This window comes from Oreochromis niloticus, linkage group LG7 (genome assembly GCF_001858045.2).
Source record: "Oreochromis niloticus isolate F11D_XX linkage group LG7, O_niloticus_UMD_NMBU, whole genome shotgun sequence".
Lineage (NCBI taxonomy): Eukaryota > Metazoa > Chordata > Actinopteri > Cichliformes > Cichlidae > Oreochromis > Oreochromis niloticus.
This window is the reverse complement of record NC_031972.2, coordinates 63,249,994-63,265,712: the sequence shown is the minus strand read 5'-3', so window position 1 is coordinate 63,265,712 and position 15,719 is coordinate 63,249,994. Positions and strand designations below refer to the sequence as shown.

At 45.0% G+C, this 15,719-nt stretch overlaps 2 protein-coding genes across 4 annotated transcripts in view; one reads left to right on the top strand and one right to left on the bottom strand.

Annotated features, from left to right (window-relative positions):
• The first annotated feature begins 121 nt into the window (after positions 1–121).
• Positions 122–5,770, top strand: fbxl9 (F-box and leucine rich repeat protein). The gene is made up of 11 exons (XM_005471159.4): positions 122–464; positions 673–774; positions 859–993; positions 1,823–2,002; positions 2,177–2,482; positions 2,561–2,777; positions 3,044–3,201; positions 3,281–3,496; positions 3,572–3,784; positions 3,859–4,076; positions 4,163–5,770. The coding sequence occupies exons 1-11, from the start codon at positions 411–413 to the stop codon at positions 4,329–4,331; spliced, it is 1,968 nt and encodes a 655-aa protein (XP_005471216.1). The 5' UTR covers positions 122–410; the 3' UTR covers positions 4,332–5,770.
• elmo3 (engulfment and cell motility 3) overlaps positions 5,159–15,719 on the bottom strand; it is a 24,028-nt gene continuing 13,467 nt past the window's right edge. For 2 of the 3 annotated variants that reach the window (XM_005471156.4, XM_003447048.5), the window contains exons 16-21: positions 8,904–9,067; positions 7,913–8,025; positions 7,725–7,829; positions 6,917–6,996; positions 6,450–6,530; positions 5,159–6,355 (exon numbers count right to left, since the gene is read on the bottom strand). In XM_005471156.4, the coding sequence (XP_005471213.1) occupies positions 6,143–6,355; positions 6,450–6,530; positions 6,917–6,996; positions 7,725–7,829; positions 7,913–8,025; positions 8,904–9,067 (756 nt within the window). In that variant the 3' untranslated portion in view covers positions 5,159–6,142. Of the gene's footprint in view, positions 6,356–6,449; positions 6,531–6,916; positions 6,997–7,724; positions 7,830–7,912; positions 8,026–8,903; positions 9,068–11,151; positions 12,071–15,719 lie in introns of those variants that run through there. The other variant, XM_013272528.3, reaches the window with a different exon arrangement.

The window sequence follows — 15,719 nt, the reverse complement described above, 5'->3', positions numbered from 1 at the left end:
TGTGTGGGGTAAAAAGTACATTTTCCATAAATTTAGGTCAAAGCGTCAAAAACAAAACAGATCAAAGATACGTCGGGACCAAGTGTTAGCCATGCTGGAGAAAACACAGCGCCCCGCCCACTGACGTCATGCAGCGCCTCCTCTGCGGTCAGCTGATCGCACCTGAAGGGACTGAGCGTGCACAGAGCCTAACGTAAAGGGGCTTTGAGGGGAACGACAGCAGGTAACGCAGGTTTTAATGAGCGTCTAATGAAAGGAAACCTGTAGCTGTGTTTATTAGTTCACGGACACGGACGACACCGTTTCTCTGTGCTGTGGACGCGTTAGCTTAAAGGCTAAACTTAGTTGACGATAGCTACAGTTTGGCTAGCTGAGTCACTGGAGATGGTCTGGAGGAATTTTTAATAACGATGGGAGACAGCGATGGGGAGGACACTATGGAAACTCCTGGGCTCCCCGTGGAGGTGAGTGCATTTTTCCTCCAATACAAACCCAGTGCTCGTATACTGGAGCTACAGTAACAGTAGTCAACCACTGCGCAACCTACTGTACCTGTCGAATGACAGGTAGTGTGCTCTCATTGGAGCTGATAAAATGCTCTCAGGTGACCCTAGTTGGGATCGATCTCTTCGCGGATGTTTAATCTAATCCTGCATTTGTGTCAATGTGCAGGTCGTGGTTTACATCCTGAGTTTTCTCCACGCTTCAGACAGGAAGGAAGCCTCCCTGGTCTGCCGTAGCTGGTACAGTGCCAGCCAGGACCCCCGCTTTCAGGTCATTCTCCCCAGACCACAACAGAGACGATAAATTGAAAGGTGGCTGCACTGTCATTTTAACTTTGTTTTTTTAAAATTGCAGAAGAACATCACCTTCCGCTTCCCGGCTTCGGCCTCGTCCCTGGAGCTCATCAGGGGCCTGGGCCGAAAGCCACGGTGCAACCTGATAATCAGCCAGCTCGATGGCTTCAGCATCTCCAGATCGCTGCTGCTGGAGGTGTAGTATTCTGACGAATCAAACAGCTCCTGTTTAACACATATCAGGGGTACAGGTGGTTTTTTGTTGTTGTTTTTAATACCCGAAAATGTCTCAACGTTCATTGCTCCTTCTGTGAAACTATATTCATGACGTCATGTGATGACTTTTAAACAAACCCACAGAGAAGCAGTCAGAGGCTTCCTGGTAGGCTCACGTAATTCTCACACCTCCGGGGCAATGGAAACTTTTTTTCTTCTTCTTTTTTTTTTTTTTTTTTTTTTTTTTTTTTTTTTTTTAGGGGATTTGACTGGAGTCATCTTAGAAAAACACTAGCATTGTTTTAACATTTATTTATATCTATATATATCACCGCTTTATTATTTTAATTTCCTGTCATGTGACACGCCGTCCAAAGTTCAGAGCAGCTGTGGTCATCACTTAATAATTCATGCTTATCACAAACATGTGCATCTCTGTGTGTGAACGTGTAAGCACTGAGTTTCCCACTAAACACACGCTGCATTATCACGCTAAGATAAGATAAGGACCAAATTTAGTCCACCTGTGTTGGTGTCGGACCAGCGTGTGGATTTTAAGCTCTAGGTGATAATCAAACTGCCACACACGCTGGCCATATTCATTTTTTATGGCATGCAGATGTTATAATTTTATAATTGTTCTTGTTAATCCACATAAAAGTCTCATTTAGATTAAAATGCTTTTTGCCAAGACTGACTTGGCCAACAGGGCAGCAGTCAGCGTTGACCTCTCTCCTGTTTCCCACCGATTGAAATAGCAGCTGTAGTACATTTGCTAACCTTCCTGTTTTGTGTTGCTTCCTCCTCAGGTGGGCCTTTGCCTCGGCCCTAAACTGGAGAGCCTGGCCCTGCCTGGAAGCAGTATAACAGAGGCTTCCCTGCTGGCCCTGCTCCCTCGGCTTACCTCCCTCCGCAGGTTGGACCTCAGAGGTCTGGACAGCCTCTTCATGTCTGGAGCATTTCTCTCCAGGGAGGAGCACAGACAGCAGGTGAGTGGAGACGGGCAATAAAAAATCTGAACAATTCAAACAAGAAATTTAAAAAAAATTATTTTTTTTTAAATAAATAAATAAATAAATAAATAAATAAATATTTATTTGTATTTATTTTTATTTTTTTTATGGTGCCACAAAAATGTATGAGTAATCATAATCTGCTTCCAGGTGCGGTCAGCACTGTGTGGTCTGGAAGAGCTGGACCTGTCTGACCTCCGCTACCTGTCTGACCTCACCTTCAACCGGCTGACCGGATGCACGCCGCGTCTCCGTCGGCTCTCGCTGGCTGGCTGCCATATTGCTTTTGAGTTTGACCCGTATCGAGGGTGCCCGGTGGGAGCCGTCGAGGACTCTTCAGCTCTGCTGTCGCTCAGGAACTTGAGGAGGTTGTTGATGGAACAGAAATCCACCCTCGTAGCTCTGGACCTCAGCAGAACATCCATCACCCCTGAGTCGCTGCGCACTGTTGCACAGGTCGGGATGTTGGCACAACACAACAGCTTCAGCATCAGTAAGAATACTTCCACTGAGAGGTGTAATTCTGTGTTGCAGGTTCAGGGTTTGTTTTTAGAGGAGCTGATCCTACACGGCTGTAAGGAGCTGACCAACTACTCAGTGGAAGTTCTGGTGAAGCACCAGCCAAGCCTCCTCAAACTGGACATCAGCGGCTGCACGGAGCTGACCAGCAGGTCTGTAGAGGCCATAGCGCGAGGTCTGAAGTCACTGACGCACCTCTCATTGTCGCGGGACTGGAGGATCACAGAAAAAGGTTCCCCCCCCATGCATGTTCTTGTGTTTTTAACTAAAATTGTCACCCAGTGTGATCATTTTTATATTTAATATCATCTTTGGAGTGATCGTAATCATGATGATGGAACAAACTAAAAGCAGCAGCTTTAAGGGTAAAACAAACAAATTAATCAGAATTTTTCTATTTGAATAGAACCGCAAGTAAGTTTATTATGCTCGGTTATTAGTTTGACGCTCGCAGCTCATCACACTGCCTCCCTGTGATTAATATTGTGTTACCAACAGGCCTGTCTGACCTGCTGTTGTTGCCCTCCCTGCGGTCTCTGGACCTGTCCGAGTGTCTGCACATCAATGGAACGGAGATGGTGAAAGGCTTAAAGGGATCCGATGCTGCCAGACGGCAGCTAGAGACGCTCAACCTCAGGAGCTGCACCTACATCAGGGTCGGTCATTGTCCGTGTCGCCGCGCTTCATTTGGTTTAAAACGGATGGAAAAATCTTAGCTTCCTGCCTTTCTTTTAGGATCCTGCAGTTTTCTTTCTCGCCCAGCTGCTTGGGGACACTCTCTGCGAGCTTGACCTGACTTCCTGCAGTAATGTGACTGACCTGTCTGTGTGCGCCGTCGCCACCTACCTGCAGAAGCTGGTGGTGCTGCGGCTCGGCTGGTGTAAAGAAGTGACAGACTGGGGTCTGCTGGGAATGGTGCAAAGAGCCAAATGTGAGCCTGACGAGGAGACGGTGAGAATCACGGCTTTGTGCTTTTGTTCTGCGCTAAGCACGTGTGGTTGTTCTTATAATAATTTGCTCTAACAGGGAGACAAGGGCCCCAGGTTCACCCGGACTTTTGGCAACATGGGCTTCTTTAAGCCTCCTTGCTTGCCTTTCGAGGAGCGACCCAAGCTAGTGACTCCGAATGACCTGGAGCAGTTCAGAGTGCAGGCTGGAGCTTCTCTTTTAGCTCTCAGCAGGCTGCAGGAACTGGACCTCTCTGCCTGCTCCAAACTCACGGACAGCAGCATCACTCAGGTAAGGACGGGCAGCGGAACGTTTGTTTGGAGCGGAATGCAAAATATTTGAAAAATTCTGTTCTCCTCTCTCAGGTGATGCGTTTCCCAGATCTCCACCATCTGTCTCTCTCCATGCTGCCGGAGATCACCGACAACAGCTTAGTGTCGACGGCCCGCCACTGCCGCAGTCTCACTAGTCTCGCGCTCAGCCACTGCCCAGGTATCAGTGACCGCGGCGTGGCGCAGGCTGCACCCTACCTCCCCAGACTGCAACATCTCTACCTCTCCTGCTGTAATAACATCACCGATAGGTGATTAGCACACACGCTTCGCAAGTAGCTGCAGCTCATCGAAAAGTCATCGAATTCTTACGCTGTTTGCACTCTAACCCCTGCAGATCCCTGCTCCTCCTGGTGCAGCACTGCAAACGTCTGAGGACGCTCGACATCTCCAGGTGCAACAACATCTCCACAGCAGCAGTGGACCTCCTCCAGACACGGCTGCCCTTCCTGGAGAATCTCCACTACAAATTCATAGGTGGGGCTGATCTTAGCCTAGCCCTCTGACAGGCTGACTGAAGATCCTGAGAGGCTGCTGGGACCAAAGTCTGCTCTCAGCTGAGCTTTTTGCACATGTCAATATTTTGTACAAGAGAGGAAAAAAAGACTTGCAAGTTTACAGCAGGACCTAATTATGTCATCTGTTGAGTAAATATTTGCTCCTTTGTGTGGAGTAGGAATCACCTTTACAAACCAGGCCGAGGCAGTTTGGACCAAATGTTATTTTTAAAGATTTCATCAAAGTGCAATACATGAGCACCACAGGAAGAAGAAAATAGTCAATATTTAATATGTATTTACTGTTTAAAGAACAAGAGAACTGGTTCTTTATATTTAAATTCTTCGAGGTGCTTTTAAATGAAATACTGCTGTCACAGACGTAGAACATCAGTTGTTGATTATAGAGATTGTTGTAGACTACTGATGCCAACGACACTCCATTTCCTTTATTGTTTCTAATGCTGACAGTCTTTGCTTGTTTGCTCAGTGATGTTGTTAAAAGCAGGATGTAGGATGGGACACTTGGATGCTGCTAAAGCAGGAAAGAGCTGTGGAGTGAAAACGTTTCTCCATCCTTATCTTTCAGATTAAAATAAAGCAAATCAGGGTTTTAATTACCAATTGCTTTTCAAAAAACTGCCAGAGTTGATTTGAAATATGATAGAGTGTCAGATGTTCTTGGAAAGGGAGCATCATGTCAAAACTAGCAAGTTTCATTTCCACTCCAGCCCACTGTGTACGCTGCTATAAGCACTGAGACAGAGGGAGTACTCATCATGGACCAAAGGTGTGTCTTTTATAAATAAACCAAAGTTTGTTTGTTTTTTGCTGTATAAATCAAAATTTTTTTTATTCATGTGAATTAAATCAAACCACATGATTCAACGTGCACATTATCCCAGAGGTCAGTGTGTCAGTGTGGAGGACAGCTGTGCTGAAATGAAATCAATCCCCTTACAGAAAAGAATAAAATGAAAGCTGTCAGTTCTCCAGTAGCTCCTCCAGGTGGCGCCACTGAGTGCTCGGCGAGTGTAACGCTCAGAGTCACATTATAAAACAAGCCATGGGCAGAAAGCATCAGTTTTAAAGTTACAATGAAATTTGATCCAAAAAGACAAAAATCATCCAATGCATGTAGTACCGTGTGATTGTGACAGAGGGACATGTGCACGTTTGCAACAAAGATTAAAAATCATTTAATGCATCTCTGCTCCGCAGTCACTGAGCTGCTGAAATCCATATGAAGACGAGTGCCTGCAGGTGCATGAAGCGACATACTGTGAAACACTGCACACCTGCTGTATGTCTGTGATGTGCTGGAGAATAAATGACGTACCGTGTTGTAAGAAAGCACGTTGTTCTAGTTAATGCCCTCTTTCAAAAAAAAGCAACAGAATGATACCAAGAACAAAAAGCACAGCCTTTCCACGCGAGTATTCCTCACACACATTTAGATAATGCAAAAAATATAAAATGATTGTAAAACAAGTGTAAAGTACCATTACTTGAGTGGTTATATTAAAAAGTAGATAATTACATTTTCCTCAGTACCTGTGTGCAGGTTTCAGTGCAGGGAGGAACAGACGTGCATCACACTGCGATTCACTCAAATGCAAACACTGATCGAGTCTCAACCTTTTTCCTGCTTCTGTTCCTCGTTTCACTTTGATGTTTTAAAAATCCATAAGAAAACTCAAGCGTCAAAGTTATAAATCTGTGATTAAGATGAAAAGCGCGTGCAGGCACAGCTCAGACCGCAGCCCACACAAACGTCTCATTTCACACATACACATATTTACACATTCACACGTGCGCGCTCATTGTTCCGTCTGGCTGAAGTCGTAGCAGAAGTTGAAGTTGCTCGGAGGTTTGGGAACGACCGGAGCGTTGTCGGGTATGGGAACGTTCTCCAGATCTAGGAGGCGGAGCTTAATCTCCATAGACAGGAGGATCTCCAGCTCGCTCCGCATCGATTCGCTGCTCATCTCCCGGCCGAGGAGCACGCTCAGTCCGTCCGTCCACAGGCAGAACTGAAGACGTAGTGGAACCCGGTTAGATTTTGTTTCTTCACTGTATATGACAAAGAAACTGAAGGAGGTAACGTAGAGCAGCGTTTAGACTCACGTCGGTTCTGGACGGGGCGATGAAGTTCAGGCTGTACTCCTCTACGTCGTACGTGATGCTGAATGCCAGATCGAGGACCTCCTACAGAGAAAGCTCAGTGAGACATTCACCCCGTCCACTCTGCCGCACACTTATTATCAATCATTACCAGTAACAAGAATTATTGTTAAATAGAAAAAAGCTTGAGAGCATCAGAGACATCCCAGTGTGGTTGGGTGAGGATTTCACGCTGGAGACCACATCTCTCACCTGGCCTGGGAACGCCTCAGCGTGACCCCAGATACCCTAGAGGAAGGGAGGTCCGGGCTTCTGTGCCCATCGATGGATGGATAGATGGACCTGCATCTTATTTCCTTTCTATACTCAAGTCATGTTTAGTTTCTCTCCACATTTCTCCCTTGGCTGTCCACACCACCTACAGCGGGAGGTAATCACCATGGTACTAACAAGCAGGTGAAGCAGCTGACCTTATTCTGTTTGCCTTTGTTCTCCTTCATGTGAGGACAATCTTTACCCGTCAGCAAGCCTTTGATATCTGCGACTGGAACTGAAGAGGAAGCATCAAAACACAGATATGGTTAAAATACTTCAGACAATTAAAAATAATCTCAATAAAAACTACATGTAGGAGCCATATTAGTTCCTCTTCCTATTGTGAATAATAAAGGGTTGTCAGTGCCAACCGGTCGCTGCAGGTGGCCCCGCCCCTCCCTGAGTCGGAGGATTCTTCCTGTTAAAAGGGAGTTTTTCCTTCCCACTGTCACCAAAAAAGATTGTTGGGTTTTTCTCTGTATGTATTATTGTAGGGTCTACCTTACAATATAAAGCACTTTGAGGCGACTGTTGTTGTGTGCTGTATAAATAAAACTGAACTGATCAGCCTGAGGAGCGGCTCATGTTCAACACACCTGCACTGTTCTGCACTTTGTATCAGGGTTTGCTGGGCATGCTCGATGATTATTAAGGTTAATTAATGAGCATAATAAACTGGAATTCCAGACATGACAATTTCTCACAATTTAATTTAAATGGATAAACCTAAGCATGAATATGGCTCTGTGCTAATGCTGTAAACATTCAGGGAGACCAGAAAAAAACAACACCAGAGCAGAAAGCCTTCGTATCCCTGCAGGTTTTGCAAGCACTGAGACGATTGCACATTCCTCTTTAACATTTAGAGTCTGACTGAAACTAAACGGCTGTTTTGCTGCATGAGTTACCGCCGTTTGTTCATGTGTTCTGTTCATCTGTTTGGTGTAGAAAAACTGAACTCACTCTTCTCCTGCAGTGTTTCTATCGGTGGATTTTCCATGTCTTCCTCCACATCGCCGTAGTGAAGCATTTTGTGATTGGGTGACAAGCGACAGTACCACAGTTTATCTGAGGAGACAAAGACGCGGGTTAGCCTGACACGCTCAGTCTGCCGTTTGCTGCACGTGAGCCTGTGAGCGCTCGCCTCTCACCCTGTCTGCGTCGGCTGCTGATCTTCCTGAACATCGTGCCCTGACACAGCCTGTTGAGTCTCTGCTGCCGGATCAATTCCAGCAGCTCCGGCTTCAGCCGCTCTTTGAGTTCACTGGAAAGAAAAGCAGCCAAGAGCTATAAAATTGTTTTTAAAAAAAGTCACAAGCACTTTTCTCGTTGTTCTAAGACATAAATCGTCATTATTGCCCAGGTGACATTTACTTTTTTCCACAGGAAATTCAAATCCAATCAAAAATCAAGCAGCAGAACTCTGTTACACTGAGTATTTAGTGACAAACAGCTACATAATAAACACCAGTATGACCTGCTGGTTGTTCCATAAGGGTGGAAACTATTTGGAGTCGTCAGCAGAACAGCTGATCGGACAGTTTAACAAACCACAAACTCCATTTTTATTGAATCGTTTCCAGAATGTGGGGTCAACACACGGGACGCTCCGCCAAACTGTGTGTGGATCACAAACACACTGAACCTGATAAGTGTCCATCAGCTTTTTAATGTTAGCTAGTTTATTTCAAAACAAGCTTCTATTCTGTTACAAATCTGATCTTTGCATGACTGAATCAGTACGGACAGCGTGAACTCCAGACCTCGACATTTCCCCGACGTGCAGAAAGTAAATGACTTAAACTGTAAAAGGCAACAAGTCAATCTGGGAACCAGTGGGCGATCATCTGATCCAATGAATGCTGGTAGCTTTTAAACAACCTATCCATTTATCACACCGCGGTGGGCCTCGGGTCACTGCAGTCCAGAGTAGGAGAAGAAAATGCACAGATGGATTTACCATCTGTGCCCATTCGAACATGACTGTACAACACCACTCATCTATAACCAGTAGACCAGTAGACCTGGCTCCTGCCTACAGATAGACAAACATCCGTTTATACACACTATAAGACAGTTGGTGCACATGGCAACTCCTTTAACACAGACCGGTATGCAGCACGTAAACCTGCTGATGCTCACAGTACGGGTGGAGCCAGAGTCTCTTCCTGGTGCAGCCGTTCTGTCTGCCGCAGTTTGAGGATCTCGCTGTAGTTGAGAGCGTTAACTTTGTTCTTGAAGAGCTCCAAGGAGGTCGGCTTACTCGACAGAGTCCTGGTGATCTGCTCCCTCACCACCTGCATCACCTGAGGACAGAGATATGGGAGCACAGACAGGTTACATGCTGTTACGCACTGGGAGACGCATGGAAGCAGGGATTGGCGTTTCACGCCTTGGCTTTGACATAACCAGGGGATGTCAACCTGCCTGTTTAACACGTTTGTGCACAATGGTTGAACATTATTCCTTCATGTGGGCAGAAGAAAAACAGACTCGCTCCAGGAGCCGGTCAGTGATCAGTGCCATATCCTCTCCACGCACTCGCTCACATGATGGCCTTGCTTGCATTTGTCAAACGGTGCGATCACAACTTCCTTGACCTTAATGTGACTAAGACTAAGGAGTTAATCACTGGTTACAGGAAAGATGGCGGTAAACCGAAGGCCAGAATCATACACAGTGAAACTCCAAATTGTGGACTTGTAAATATTTGGGAACGCTGCTCGACTCACAGCTTAAATCTGATATAAACACGAGAGTCTGCGGTTAAACGAGGACAACAAAGAATTTACTTTTTGCAGAAGCTGAATATTTTCAGTGTTTCTAAAAATATGATAGAATTTTTTATCATTCTGTTATTGCAACACGTTCTTCATGCGTTGCTTTAATGAGCAGGATGTGAGTAGCAGGAACAGTGTTAACAGTATACCTGAGCTCTCCTGGGAAGAAACGCGTGGCTCAGAAAGAGTGTCACGCACCCTCCAGACAAAGAAACTGCTCCTCAAAGTCCTTCACACGTTCTTCTATTAAGCTGCTGAATGTTACATGTAAAGAGTAATAGTTTGTTCTTGTCCAGTCTCTTATTTGCCACAGCTCACCTGTCGGTCCGTGTGTGGGGTTCAGGGGGTTGAGGTTAGGCGCAACCCCCCTCAAGCTCTTGATTTCGGTCTCGATTTCTGCTTACGGAATAAAATGATTTGGTGGCCATCAGAAGTTAGTGAGGGTGGTCTCCACCTACGCAGCCACCCTCGGAAAAAACCCAGCAGCTACTTTAATGGTCTGTATTGATACATACTGGAGGTGTCAACACTCGTAAGGTCGTCGTCTTTATGTGGGAAACAGTTCGTGCTGAGCTGCTCGATGACAAACTGACTGTGGTTTCTATTGTTACCTGTAAAGTGTTTCTTTAGTTCAACTTTTACTTTATTTTTTGGTTTTTATTGAGATGGTGGTCAAACTGAATTGCCCAGCGTTTTCTGAAGCTCCGTGTTTCTACTCGTTAAAGTGAAGCTCACACAGAGATGAGAGGTGACCCTGGCAGCGCTCAGGGCAGTGACATACGTGTTAAATCTATGGTTCCCTCAGTCGTAAAAAGTGGAAAATCTATATAAAAATCGATAGTGTTAAAAGACCGAGCCAACTCTGCACTGCGGTCACACCCCCTCACCCACACATATACACAGCTGACCTAGATCATTCCTGTTCACGCCCAATTTGATTGACTGCAAACAATCAGCGTCTAAAGTGTAGCGCGACACGTCAATAAGCCTCGATTCATTCGCTCTGTGCAATTTTGTATACAAAGCTCAGAGTAATTCTGATCGCTCGGTCTCAGAAATGTCCTCGAAGAATTTGAAGCGTGACCAAAGTGTTTATGACTGCAGACAACAGCGAAGCCGTTTTTGTCCTGCAGCAGTGGAAACACAATCTGTGAAATCCAGACTGTCATACAGAACACGAAACAAGCGTCTAGAGTTTCACTCCCTGCTCACGTCCTCAGAGCCAAAATAAACTCATCGTCCAGCAGCAGTCACATGACACGGTCTACACTCCCACTTCTGTAGATCTGTTTACCACTCATCGACACATCTGTATACTTATTTGTACATAACTGTTCCCACCTTCTATTCTGCCCTTATCTGTATATAATCTGCTGCTATTGCACTTCTGATTAGCTGCAAACTGCATTTCATTACCGTGTATTTATACATGTGTAATGACAATAAAGTTGAATCTAATCCTTTAAACACATTGCAACAATTTATTAACAGCTTCTATTGTCACACATTAAAAACAAACATTTAGCCTTTGACATCTGATGTATGAATCACTTTTGTACTAGAATACTTAATATTGACCTCTGTGTGTTAGTTAAAAACTACCATCTTACCTCCATTCTTCCTCCTCAACAAACGATTATTTTAAAATCCTGGCTTCAATTTTCACCCTCGGTCAGTCGCAGAAACGTGACGGGGATGACTCGGCGTCAAAGTGAGATCGAGAGAGAGATCACCTATGACAGCAGAGGCCTTTGAGTGTTTGGTAAACAGACAACCCACCCTGATGCTCACATGCACACTCCCAGCCGGGTCCGGCCCCTCTGTCGTTTAGCTCAGCGGGCCAATAGGAGCAATGGCAGCCGTCTCTCTGTTTGGCAGCGTGTTCATGGACACCAAGTGTGCGTATGTGTGTTAGCGGAGGATGGCTGTACCGATCACAACACAGCTACACAAATGTGTTTATGTAAGTGGACTGAGGAGATTTCTTAATGCTGGAAGCACACGTGCAACTAAAACCTAAATATGCAATATCGCATGCACCGTCACAGCCTCAGCTTTTCTTCTTCCTGTCAAACCCTTTCCTTCTCTCCCTCTCACATCGTTTCCAGAGGTTTTATGTTCCCCTCTGTTGTCGTGTCATTACTGCCGATGCCCTGGGCGCTTTGTGTTCCTCGTTTCCTTCTCCCACTGTTTCTGCCGTTCGTCGCGGTTCTCTTTGTCCACCTAATGCTGCTTTGTCCTTGCCTCAAAGCACCCTGGGAGGTTGGCCATGAGCAGAAACAAAAGGCCAGTCTGCTGGTCTGGCGCACAGGACACTGGCGTGCACCGGAGAGGTCATAAGGTCACCGAGTTTCATGAGCACTGTATGGATGATGGATTGTTGAGTGTAATGTTGAGGCATGGACAAAAGCCAACATTCGGGTTGCATGAGTTCTCAATATTTCTCCCAAATGAGAGCGCTCTGCTGACAGCTTGGCTTAAACCACAAAGCCAAATGTGCGTGTGGGGGCAGGTCGGGGAAGCCCGGCATGAATCCAACCCACCAAAATACAAACTTAGAAAAATGTGCAATTAAAATTAAATTTAAGGCATTCTGCTTTTAAATTTCAGTCTCTCTCTGCTTCATTTTTACATATCAACATTTTTATTTGCTTGTGTCACAGTTCATTAAGATAACCGAGTGGAAATACCCTGTGAGGTGTGATCAAAACAGTCCACGAATGGGCCTTACCGGATTCAAGGTCTCCCATTCAACCCATGCAAGGTCACCCACATGACCACAGGGATTAAAGTGCGGCTATTGCCCAGAAGTCCAGTTCTGACCACCTGCACTCTGCAGCTTCTCCACGGACCTTAAATTACATTCTACTGTAATTTGTTCTACTGTACACTGGCCTCAATTTTAATTTGGAGGATCATCTCTAGATATGACCACAATTTTCTGCAGCGGTTCGAGTGAGAAACATCAACTGAGGGCCAAGATGAAGAAGTGCTGGCTTCCTCGCCCTCTGAATTAGCATGTCTTTATCCTGTCTTCCTTCTCTCACCCCGACCCCTTTTCCTTCCCACCTTCGCCAAAGTGCTTGCTGATAGGGGGTCATATGATTGTTTTATTTACCGGTATTATTATTTTCATTAGTCCATGAACAAGTCAGGAACATCCATCCATCCATTCGCTTCCGCGTATCCTTTTCAAGGTCGCGGGGGGCGCTGGAGCCTATCCCAGCTATCTTAGGGTGCCCTAAGTCAGGAACATGCTGGATGAAAAGTATCCTGTATCCCTGATTTGGTTTATACTCTATTCAGTGTATTGTTCACTTGTGATTGATATCTACCCCATTGCTGTGTTTCATTTTGTATATAAATAGACTTAACTTCTTTATTAGATTATATTTGTTGTTTTATTTTGTTTACATAACGATGTAGGGCAGGGGTCGGCAACCCTGGGCACACGTGCCACAGCTGGCGCGCGAAGGGTTAACTGATGGCACGACCATAGCTGGACTGGCCATCAGGCATACTGGGCGTTTGCCCGATGGCCGATGGTGATTTTTTGTTTTTATGGGCCGATGATTTCTTTTTTTTTTGTATCGGTATAAACAATGAGAGGTGGTGGATTGGCCAGATGCTGGCTGATGTGTAAAAATAACTCAGTTGTTTGGTGGTGACTATGGGGGAGCTTCCACAGAGGCCAGCAGGTGGATGAGGGAAAGGGGAGGCAGGAGGAGCAGAGACCCGAGGCGGCCGCCGGTCCGAGTATCAGGTGAACTGAACTTCAGGTAAGAAGTTATGACCTGCAGTCTATCTGGGTCAGATATAAACCAAGTTTAGGTGGAGTTTATTTTCGTTGTGCTGACTTTTTACAGTCAGTTACAATAACTCTTACTGCGTACTAGCTAGCATGACGGAGTTTCTATACAGCTGGGTGGGTGCTGTGATGTTACTGATAGTGAACTTTATTTTATTCATAAAGTTAGTAGAGTTGCCAACCGTCCCGTAAAAAACGGAATCGTCCTGTATTAAGAGACAATATTACGCGTTTCGTATTGAGCTGAGAAGGAACACAGTTTGTCCCGTACTTCAGCTAGAATGAAAGAAAGACACAAAGCTGGAGTTATTCTTTACGCTGCACAGCTGTTTCTTCTCCTCTCATTCTCTCCCCCTCCCTCTCCTGTTGCTACTTCAATCATGAAACTGATCAATGATCAGCTGATCGGCTTTTCTCTCTTGTTTGTTTATCGCCCACTTTGCGCCAGAAAGAGGAAACCAGCAGATGTCGCGTTAAACAACAGCAGCACCTTTAAGCTTGATCAGCTGTTGTTAGAATTTATTTAATATTAATTTCTAGTATCAGCTGATGTTTGCTGGAGCCACAGCTGTAAAAGCTGCTGGTCATGATGTCGGTTTGGTTATCTGGTGAGAGGGAAACATGAAGATGAAACCAGGAGATGTCCTTACTAAATCATCAGAGCTGAACAGGTGATGGAGAAACAGGTTTACCTTTTAGGTGACATGGATGAGTTGAAGGGAAGTTATGAACTGTTTCTGAGAGACAAATAACACCAGGATCCTTTTCTACGTAGCTGACAGCTGGTAACTGTGCAGGGGCGGGTCTAGCAAAGTGATGCCAGGGGGCCAGGAAGGGCATTAACAGGGAAAGGTGGGCACAAAGATATACTTTCTTATTCTCATTTAAAATGTCTCGCTTTTAACAAATAATTATCTGAATCTTACACGACACGCAGTGAATGAATCTGAGAAGGTGCTTTAAAAAATAAATGGCCGGGCCAGCGGTGCACATCGCAAATTAGCTCGCATAGACACATTAGCTGTGCATGACGGTATCTTAGCTAACAACTCCAACTACCAGATTCAACTTGTAATTGGCTAAAAATAACTTAGCCTACCGGTGTGAGGGATGTTGCTAGCTGGCAGTTTTTTTAAGCGATGTTGAAATTTCCACATTCCGACACTTCAAAAGCTTCAGGAGCTGCCCGCTCAGCGCAGCATCAGCACCACGGAAATACACGGATACATCCGTAGACTCAAGACAGAATTCACAATGCGTTTTAGGGACTTTAGGGACCGATGTTTTCTTTTCTGATCAAACCAGAAAGCTTTAATGAGCAGCTGGGTTTGTCCCGCACTAACTGGCTGAGTTAATGCCAGTTAATGCGACATCGAAATGCAGCTGATTGAACTGAAAAGCTCGACTCTGTGGGGTCAAAGTTTGCAGAACTACGAACGCAGCTGGAATCCACAGCTGTGCGTGTTCATGGAGCTGCATTTTCACCTGCTGGACATCACTACCTGACAAGTTTAACTGTCTTCAGAACATTGCAGAGGCCTTATTGACAGTATTTGGCTCTACATGTCTGTGTGAGCAGATTTTCTCTCACATGAGTGTCCTCAGCCGTCTGAATGCTGGACACTCGGAGACCTGTGTCTCTGAGTGGGAGACCAGAGATCCCATTAACATGTGTGTCCCTGTATTAACAAACATGCCATATTGGCCCAGTTTATTCTTCTTATCATTGTTGTGAGGAGACCATAAATAGCATTTGTATTTTCTGTTGTACAGTTCATTTGCTGTTATGGATAAAAAGTGTCTTTTTTTTGTTTCAAAATAGCTGATAACTATTCGCTGATAGCTGCCAACATCTGTGAACAAATATAATTCTATAAAGTTGTTCTATATAGTGTGTAACTCTTAATATAGAGCGTTATTAAATTTATTGCTAATGCAATGATATGGCACATTGACTTCTGAGGAAATTTTAGATGCACTCATCATCAGAAAGGTTGCCGACCCCGATGTAGGGTGTAACTAGTGTGCATGAAACGGTGTCAGCAGGTGATGAAAGGATGTTATCTCATATCTAAGACCGTAGACACTTATGACCATAACTGTAAACTGTCTGGCCTGCTTACACTGTATATATAAATCCCCTTTGCTCAATTTGATTGCACAGAATCAATGCTTTACACTTTTGCCAGTCTCTCCCAAAGATCTCAGCAGCGTCTTATTGTTTATATGACAAAACTTAATCTTTGCAGCAAACTCAACAACCTACGATTTCACCTGGAAGCTTTAACTCATTTACCTTCCAAAATTCATACATCATAAAGGCATAAATTACTCTGCAGCAGTGTCGGCCCTGTGCTCCTTATGTGATTA